The sequence below is a fragment of the Leptidea sinapis genome, chromosome Z (genome assembly GCF_905404315.1).
Source record: "Leptidea sinapis chromosome Z, ilLepSina1.1, whole genome shotgun sequence".
NCBI lineage: Eukaryota > Metazoa > Arthropoda > Insecta > Lepidoptera > Pieridae > Leptidea > Leptidea sinapis.
The window spans coordinates 29,082,079-29,092,466 of record NC_066312.1 but is presented as its reverse complement, the minus strand read 5'-3'; the positions used below and the strand labels follow the sequence as shown (position 1 = coordinate 29,092,466).

At 34.5% G+C, this 10,388-nt stretch overlaps 1 protein-coding gene across 3 annotated transcripts in view; it reads left to right on the top strand.

Annotated features, from left to right (window-relative positions):
• Positions 1 to 591: 591 nt before the first annotated feature.
• Positions 592 to 10,388, top strand: part of LOC126979230 (cytohesin-1) — an 84,510-nt gene continuing 74,713 nt past the window's right edge. The window contains exons 1-2 of one of the 3 annotated variants that reach the window (XM_050828504.1): positions 592 to 754; positions 859 to 932. In XM_050828504.1, coding sequence (XP_050684461.1) covers positions 676 to 754; positions 859 to 932 — 153 coding nt within the window. In that variant the 5' untranslated portion in view covers positions 592 to 675. Of the gene's footprint in view, positions 755 to 858; positions 933 to 4,111; positions 4,222 to 5,454; positions 5,786 to 5,943; positions 6,251 to 10,388 lie in introns of those variants that run through there. The other 2 variants (XM_050828503.1, XM_050828505.1) reach the window with 2 other exon arrangements.

The following is a 10,388-nucleotide window of genomic DNA, read 5'->3' as shown; positions in this document are numbered from 1 at the left end:
AAGTCACGGGAATGACCTATACTCTATCTACGCTACGATTATACTAAACTAATCTTTGAGTACCTATGTATTTGGTCGGTGATAACCATAGACTAAGTATAATAAGTAACTAGACTATTTGATAGCTTTCGTCTCACGAAATGAGATAGAGTGATTAGATTTTTTTTTTTCGCCAGACCAGAGTGAGTTGGCAAATAAATTTATCCTTCCTCCGAATCTGGGGCTTCAAACTCAGTCAATCGTATAGCTTCAATAATATCTTAGTTGCTAGAAAAAAAACTTTGTATGAATTTGTCAAGCTTACTCTTCATGCCCCAAAGTTTTGATAGTAAATAGATAAGGCATTTTGAGCCATTACCCATAGTCAAAAAAGATGAATAAGAAAAAAATATAAATTATAGATAAAACCAGTTTCGCGCTCCGTAGTGATATAAGGGTATTTTTAATCATAATAATAATATGACAGCACCTAAAACTAATGATTGCTACCCAAAAGGGGCACGCGGAGACTACTTCTATAGTGTCATTATTCTAAGTTGCCATTAGTGCTAAATCTGTGGATCAGAAGTCATTACATTCAGTCATCTGTGGTAATAAACTCGGACGTAAATAAATATGGCTGCTAGCCAAAATTAACGATGTAAACTTGTTTATGTTTTCTATTATTTCTAAGAAATGTTAAGTGAATTTGAAAATTTGTCTCTCGGGGGAAACCACACATCGAGTAATCATGCAGATCCATTTACGCATACCGGTAAAAAACCTAAATCCATTTTTGGTGACCTCAATAAATCGTACACCAATTCTGTTGATGATGTTTTAAGAGGATTACATACTTTTACACTGGTTTATTTTCAGAGTTGACACCTGAACAACAAAAGACTCTTATCGACATAAGAAGGCGTAAAACAGAATTGCTTTTGGAAATACAGGTTAGTGTTAGTATGTTGTGTTCAGGGAACAGTTTCAGTATGTGTACTAATAGCTGTTAGTAGCTGTTCTGATTTTTTTTAAATTTGTTACACATTGTTTGACTCTTTAAAAAAGTGTTACAAAGTATCTCTTATACACTCAGTGGCTTTAACTAAACAACTATATTTCGAATGTTATAAATAGACCAAGATGTGGAGATAAATGCATTTTAGGTATAATTTATTACCTATTAGGTATCAAAACCTTTACCCATCGCTATGGCATTGTAATTCACATTCAGAATACTCAACTGATAGATTTATTGCTGTTCTATGTGTTTGGAAGCTGACTACTAAGTAAAACTATGCTGTTTAGCTATTATATATCCAAATGACAAGTAACCATATTATTGTGAAAGTTCATTGATGAGAATTATATTAATGTATTGACAACAAAACTAAAGCCAATTTGTTAAGAAAGTTGAGGCGGGCTCAGCTATTTTTGATGCTGTTTAGTGTAATTGTCGATTTCTAATACTCATAAGTTATTTCCCATCATTGTTGTTATTAGCCAGATAATTGAATATTTATAGCAATTTTAGTGTGTGTCATTAACTCACAGATAAACAAGCTTAACAATAACATAATACATGAAACAGAAAATATGAAATCAACCAACACTAACATTTTGAAAAAGTTACTCATAGTTTCTTTACATGTTAAAATAACATACAGCCTTAATCATAAATTGACTTTTTCCATAAATTAAATTGTCATTGCAGTTTTACACTTCTGCTAAATCCAATTACATCCAATTCAACCATGCTGTTAAACACATCTACATACAAGTTGAAAAGCATCTAGGCATCTAAAGTGAGAGTGTAAAGTTTTTCAGTTTAATTAATTATAAATTGGGTCTTACTGAAAAGATTTGACATTTCATAGCCCTTCCTATATCTTTGATCCGTCTACATTTTCTTCTTGCACTTTCTGCGGGCTGTTTGTTTAAGTGTGTTAAATATATTATACCAACTAGCTAACCCGGCAAACGTTGTTTTGCCATATAAAGTATAATTCACGCTATAGTTTTATAAATAATAAATAGCCTATGTGTTATTCTGGTGTGTAAGCTATATTATTGTAAAGTTTCATCAAAATCCAATCAGTAGTTTTTGCGTTAAAGAAGTTCAAACATTCATCCAGATATACAAACTTTCCCATTTATAATATTAATAATAGGTTATGTTACCATTCAAGTTTAATAAAATAATTTAAAAATGATAACTGATTAATAATGATAAGATAAACTGAAACAAAATGTTGCTTTTATACAAATGTTGTGTATGTAGGTTTTTTCCTAACAAAAGTAAGAAGCACTCTCAGTGGTAAAAGAAGTTGAAAAGATTCCTTCTAATAAATCATACTCAAAGCCCTTTACTAAAATATATGAACAACCATCACAGAAATCCCTTTTATGTAATATTTATTTTTATATCTAAACTTAGTATTCAAGTATTGATGTCCTGATAAATGAAATATTTATTTTGCTTACGGGTGCTTGCCAGCAGATAGAGATTTCGGGCCTCCGTTAACCTTTTTATTTAATTCACTAGCTCTTTTCACTTCTATCAATTCTTTTATTAATTTTAAGCCTTGTTGTCTCTTTGGCTTTATTGTTGGAAACCTATTAACATGTGAAACACTTGATATCTTTCAGTAAGGACATCATACTTATAGTGTCTTATATGGCATTTATCACAGGAGTGTTTGGAGTTGTTTGACTAAAAAGAAAATGGAGTTGTTTCCTTCCACAAAATTACATTGTTCATAGCACAACACATAACAACTGAAAAATCATCCTCAACACCTTTCTTTCATATACAGAAAAAATTGGGAATGAAGTTTCTTAAGTCTCACTTAAATGTCACTGATTGTGGCGGCAACATGGGATGGGTTGTCCCCTTCGCTAACATTTGATTGAGGGAGGCAATGGCTGGCTCATGCATTATGCTCGTGAACGTGTGCTACTCTTGGTGGCAGGATTATTCTGTTACCGGAGTCTCTGCTTCAGATTCTTGAAACTATTTTTTTTTATAATTGCTTATAAAATGCGCGCAAAATACCTTATTTAATTATGGTGTGTGGATGATGCCGGTACTGTACTCAATAACTTTTGCTTTATTTTAATTTACATTAACTTTTTTGACTTGTGTAAATGCATTGACTATTTGACTATTGAGTATTTTTGTTACATCACTTTACATATTATATTCTAATTGAAATGATTTGTAAAACTATGAAAATGTAAATGTTGATTTAAAAGGATGGCAATGAGTTTCTTGCTACTTCTTCTCATTAGCTCAACCCTTTACAAAGTATACTTATTACTCTGGTAAATTCTGCTCTCACTCATCACACTCGACTTGCCCTTAGCCAAATGTACCTGAGCTAGCTCCACGTGGATGAGCATGACGGTTCAGTATAGACAAAAATAGACCTCAGAGAGCCTTAAGGAATTTTCACTTAAAAAGTACTGTATAAAAATATCCGAATCTTATCTAGGTATTATATCTGAAAAACAAACATGTATGGACAGTATTTAATAAGCAGCTTGTAAAGTTATATCTCACAAACATAATATATTTTGGAAATTTGATACAAAATTAATTTGTATTATAAATAGGTATACAGTGTTTATCCATTTGTCACCACTGTTTTCCACCCACCACTAGTGGGAAGTAAAAAATCAGTTTGCTATGAAAGTCTGGAAGAGGAAGACTATCGTGCGTACGGGTCACGCAACACCAGAGGAATCGCAGTAGCGTTGCCGGCCTTAAAGAATGGTGTACACGCTTTTTTTGAAGTTTCCCATCCTGTTTTATAGCTTTCAAACGTTAATGATTCATTTTTCGTAATTATTATCGTTAGGTAGACTTAGATCTTTATAGAGCCATTGATGAAATAAAGCATTCGAATTTTATCACATCTCTCAAGTTACAAAGTTTACTGATAATGTGTATTATAGTAAATAACATTTATTTGCTGTATATGGACTAGGTCCTTTCATTCAATAAGTTCAAGCATATCCTATCAATGCAAACTCACTAAGGTTGAAAGTCGCACAAGACTACGAGAGCCGTGTAACTGCCAACTGCTAACTAGTCAGAAGTTACTCAGGGAGGCAAACCCAGTCAATGCCAGTTCGCGGCGCGAGTTTGACGTGTGTTGTTACCGTAGCGTCGTTTAACACAAGTTTGCTATTTTATAACAAGTTTTTTTTTTCAATAGTGTAATTGTAATGTGATAAAGGGTTTGTTATATTTTTTTTAATTCATGACATAACTTCGGTTATTGTTTAGTAGTGATAAGACAAGATAAGTGGAAATTACTACGCTCGTTTATTGTTGTTTTTTTTTTCGTTATTTCTGGTTCCGATCTTTTTGATAGTACTTTTGCATTTCGATAAAAAATCGAATTACACACTTAAAACATTATTGTTAAGTTCTGATCATGTTATTCAAGATCTTTGCAAGTATAGGATTGGTTACCAGACATGTGGTATTTTGTAAGTTTCGAAAATCACCCACCGTGTCAGATGCTTTTTGATATTGAGCAACCGAATTAATTAAAGAGTCGGGTTTTGTCTACGGTTAAAATATGGTGTAGACAACTTGGCCGCTGATCAAATATTCAAAGAAGTTTTCTACCGTATTACTAACAATGTATCCCTACTTAGATGAACTTTGTCCTTTTATTATCCTTTTCTTTCGTGTCTTCATTCGAGATTCTCCATCGATCATACCTGCGGTACTTTAAATAAGTACATAAATGAGACTTTACCTAATCATTTTTCTTTAAACTAGTTACGTATCTTTCTTAATTAGCTTCGTTTAACTAATAACACTCATATGGAGAGTGATTCATTACTTTTCTAATCTCCTGTCTAGCAACTGATAAGCATTTGCATGCAAGGGCACATAATTTCATGAGTTAAATGTAATTGTTAAGTACCTTTTTTTTAAAAGATTATCCACTTTTCATAAATACTAATGTATTTTCACAGAAACGGTTTGATCATTCAAATTTACAACTTACCAGCTTACAAATTACGTTGCTCGTGCAGCACTACAACTTTAATAGAAGTACCCTTTTTCCCTGTAACGATTTGACATTTCAAATTTAGAACATTGATAATGTTTAATTTATTATTGGGGTTGCTTTAAGTTTCTTTGTTATTTTAACACGGGTTTTTCCACTGTATTTAACGGTTATTGTTTAAATACGACATACCATTAAAATAGTGGTGATTCATTATGATTATTGTTATCATGTTTCCTCCGACCACTTCCGTAGTGTTTCATATTGATAACAATTAACAACTAACTTTCAATGTTTAGCATATTTGCAATGATTTAATTTATTTAATTGAGCATAATATTATTGAGAAAATGCCTTCAGCCTCATTTGTTTTTACTACAACCATTAAACTATTCGCCGTAGTTATTAAATTATCAAATCATAATTAAATTGTTAACGATTTTCAATTGATATAATTGGCAATAACGTTTTCATCAAGAGATAACTTCGCCGATGAAGTATGCTTGTATCATTGTTTCGATACAGCCGAAAGCGTCGATAAAAGTATTTGTCGTGTGAAGACACGACGCGTCGCGAGATCGTAATCTGCGTAAACTGTTGTCAGAGTGCCAAAGTGTTAGCGGCGTTCGCGCCTGCCTTCAGTCGATTGCGTTCCTTAGCGGGAAGTGTATGGCGCGATGTGTTTACACGTGCGTCTGCTGTGCGAGGCGCTGTGGTGGCCGCTGCTGTTGCGATGCGCCCGCGCAGCCCACAACTATGACGACGATTACGACCAGGTTCGTCCAATGCTCACAATTCCAGCTTGCACTGCAATCACTTTGTTTTGTCGGCTTGCAATTCTATTTTCGCAGCTGTATGACGTAGGCTAGTGACACTAATCGGCGTGATTTCCACTTGTTTTGCTTTTTCAACTTGCCTGTTTTCTTTCCGATAGATAAGTGTAATAAATCAGCGATTGTAAGGTTGCGATTGGGAGTTCTAGATTGACCCAGTGTTTTATGAGTGTAATGTGAGTGGTGAATTTGGGAGTTATGTTTATCAAAGCCGGGCCAGCGCCCGTGGAGGATGAGCGCCGTGGCTCGGTCTCCAATTGGTTCTCTTCGTTGAGGCGCGGGGGACGACGAAAACGTGACGAAAACACTGCTCCTTTCGGCTACGGATCGTTGGGAAGGAGAAAGGATGCAGGCGAGACTCGCGGCAAAACGCGATCCGCTTGGGACCTTACCGCCGTCGCAAGAATGGTTTGTATATATGTTTATTTTTAATAAAACATAGGAATCACCTCGTAGGATGTCACCGACTATTCTGGCGGTCTTCCAAACGCGACGTATCGATCACGCTCTCAGAGCCTGCGTGCGAATGGTTAACTGCACCTTCAATGCCATTCGTCCTTGCTTGGTTTTGCGTTTGTTTTCCTCTTAACGTTAAACTAGTGTGTGCCTAACTGAACTTTGATTTCCCCCGGGACTATTAACATGCGGGCTTTTACCGTTTATTGTAACTTAATCAACGTCATACGCTGCCCGTATCGTTTAGGTTTTATTACTTATATTTCACACAATTAAATTTTAATAAACACGATAAATTGTGTTAAACAATAAGTTCAGTTGAAAATTGGTAAAAATTGGTTGGGGAGAAGGGCCATGAATTGTGAGTAAACCTTCTCCATTAAGGGTTGAAAGCGAACCGAAAGGGGCCTTTTCTCTAGTTGGGGATAGTTTCAACGTAGTACACTTTAACATACACTTTCTTAATGAATCTCGAATTAACGTCACTAAATAAATGTAAGAGAAATCTATCTTTGTCCCAGAGCCAACAATGAAATATTAGTATATTCAAGTCCTAATATTTCTTATTCGAAATAGAATATAACAACACTTATTGAAAGTCAAAAACTACCGCCTATTCGAAATATACTCAGACCTGAGAAGAACGGGCGCACGTATTTTTATGAAAAAAGAAGCGGACTTATTTTTTTAATAAAAATATGGTTACAATGTAATATCGTACAATAAAACTTACTAATTAATTAAGAAGTATATATTATGTGTAGAGGATAAAGATTTAGACAGAATTAAGCAATAAACTCAGACAATAACAATGTAATACGTAGAAAGACTTGTAATTCACCAAAAAGGTAATAAATCTCAGGATTGTGATGATTGTTGCGGTGCTTTCGAAGCAATAAAGAGGCGTGAATGACGTGTCAAAGTAGTGGTGGAAGGCTACTTTCCACTGGGTGCCGGCTAGATTATGGATACTCCATCGGGGCCTTTTTCTACCGTGAAGCAGTAATGTGTACCCAATTATTATTGTGTTTCCGTCTGAAGATCGCCGACGCTAGTGAAACTACTGGGCAAATGAGTATTAACATCTCATGTCTCCTGGCCGCTCAGGATTTTTGGGTTTTTTAAGAATCTATAGCGGTACTGTATTGTAATGGGCAGGGCGTATCATTTATCATCAGCTGAATATCCTTTTTCTTCCCTGTGAGTATACCATTTCTCATTAAAGTTTAACCTTTTCGAAATCATCGCTGACATTTCACATTCATAAGTTTAATATATGACTGAAGTGAATAAATGATATTTTTTTTCGCACACATATTCGCATATTCACTTGCATCATCACAAGCTCTCCAAATATTGGTAGTGTTGACCTGGCCGCTTAAGGTCGGTCCTACATTGGAAGCGGAGTCGATCTGGCCAGACAGACCAGTCCAGACTCGGCGCTCCTACACTGCAGCTAGACAGGAGCGGACGAACCAGTCAGAATCCAGAGTCAGTACTGTGTGAACTCTCGACGAGGAAAGGTGTCTATATTGTCTGGAGTCTGGACTAGACGAAAAACAAACCTGTTTGGTTGTTGTCAGACTTTTTCCACCTCCCCGGAGCGAGCACTGGCTCCAGTGTAGGAGCGGACACGGCGCGTCAATGTTTGTTTTGTTCAGTCCCGACCAGAACTGCCCAGACCGTCTGGTCGGGAGAAATTCCGCTTCCAATGTAGGACCGGTCTCAGCCTGACTTCTATACACTCTCGCCTTGTAAATTTGTGCCAATCTGTGTCAATCAATCCTCTTCATTATTGTCTTTTCAAAATCAACCCTATCTCTTTACTTTGACTACTATTTCTTTTACTTTGAAATCAATAACTCGTTATATTTATTGCAGTTGTTAAAATTCTTCGTTGTAGTAAACAATAGTAATAAGCATAGACTTAGATTATACTGCCGTATAGACGACCGGACAGCCCGATAATGCTTGAATAATTTTGATTTGTCGATGTGTGCGTTAGCTAGTGGTTTAGTAGTATGCCAATTCTGATTGTTCACGAGTTGTCAAAATCGAATACTGTGACTTTAGATTCGCTTACTATATCCATCTTGCTGTATCTCCGTTGGTATCTTCTCTACCGCATGCTTCGTTTGTCTATATCCTAGTATATTGTAATTTATGGTAATTAGTACTCGTGTTAGTAATGCTTACTGTTGTGGTTAGTAAGGCGTCATCGCGTTATTAGTGAATCATTAAATGTGCCTCCGATAAGTGTGTTTGTGTTTTCAAATATTATTTTACTATGTGATATTTTTGTAGATATCTTATCGTAGAAGTATTTCGTTCGCTACAAACGGTCGCCCTTTCCAGATGTAAAAACTATTTGCTTGTAAAGTTAATTAGAACCTTTGTGTCTCAAATGACTTGTCAATGTGCTGGGGACTAATGTAATTTAGTATTTATTTATATGGAATATCAATATCATGATATATATATATATATATATATATATATATAACAGTCAATGAGTTTAAGTTAGATAATTAAGAAATAAACACTGATACACATTACAATAATATATGTACACATCACTCAGTTTGGTTAATTATAATAAAATTTTTCCTAAGTGGTTTGGATTCATTGACTCCACCAAACCACCTCAGTGGTTTGGTGGAGTGGATACATTCTAATAATTAAATATATAAAATTCTCATGTCTCGGAGTGAATACATTCTAATAATTAAATATATAAAATTCTCATGTCGCGGTGTTTGTAGTTAAAATCCTTCGAAACGGTTTGACCGATTCTCATGAAATTTTGAGTGCATATTGGGTAGGTCTGAGAATCGGACAACATCTAGTTTCATCCCCCTAAATGTTAAGGGTGATCCACGCCAAATTTGCTTTTTTTGACATTTTTTTTAAATATGTTTGATTATGAGTCAGCATTAAAAATACATACAACTTCAAATTTTCACCCATATATGGAAAGGTCTAGACATGTTTAAACTGTAGATGACACAATGGAATTATTATGACTAGAAAAAGAAAATATTGAAATTTCTATTGTGGCTACTTCATGAATTGAATGGTGGAAGAGATCGAGTACAGGTTTACTGTCTTGCAGGAACGGCGCTGACCTATTGTTAATGTCTGATTTATATTCGCGACGTCGCTGTGTTAATGGCTGTTCTTGCGAATAGAATTGTTTTGGTTTTCAATGCCCGTTGTTTGGATACTTATAGGTGCGTATAATTTGCATTTGTATCGTTGAGCCCTCCCTATACCTGTGAGAGAATTAGCCGTCTATATAATTTGTGCGAAAACAGTGTAATTACAGATTTTAAGAAGTAGTAGTGAGATGTCATTTTTTCGATATCTTATACTAGCGGACCCGACACACGTCCTTTTCATAATATATATATCTCTTGCGGGTGGAATTTTGTAATTATATGTATAATTAATGTTTCCGGAGATATCGTCATAAGTGGAAATCTTATATATAATAGATACCCTGTATCAATATACAGGAACGGGGCCATGCCATATTAATTTTTAATTTTAGTATAGACAATGAATAAATTATCACTTATTATTAATACGCTTTTGTCAATATATTTTATTTAAAATAGGTAGATACTTATTAATATTATTAATAAATATTCATATTTTTTTAAGTATTTTTTAACGTCATTAATATAAACAGATGATAGTTAAGTAACAAATAGAACTAAGGTTTAAATATTTTTTAAAATTGTTTCGTGATATTTTAAATATTTAACTTGCTTCATCGCAGCTGTTCGTAATTCTCTTACTCATTTTAAAACAAATGAGACAACAATAATAAAATTTAACATAAAATGTGTGAATTAACCTGATACGAGTATTAATATAATTATGTCCCAACAATTTCGCAAACTGTATTGAATTTTTAATGCGTCTGTCGGACGTAACTAAAATGGCGGCTAATCCGCTTATTAATTACGTAATTGAAAAAAAAATGTTGGAGCATTTTTCGTTCTCATCATATAAGCAATTGATGATCGGATCAATGTATTTATGCCATCTTTAAAAAAGTATTATTAACTCGTCACGTCGATTTATG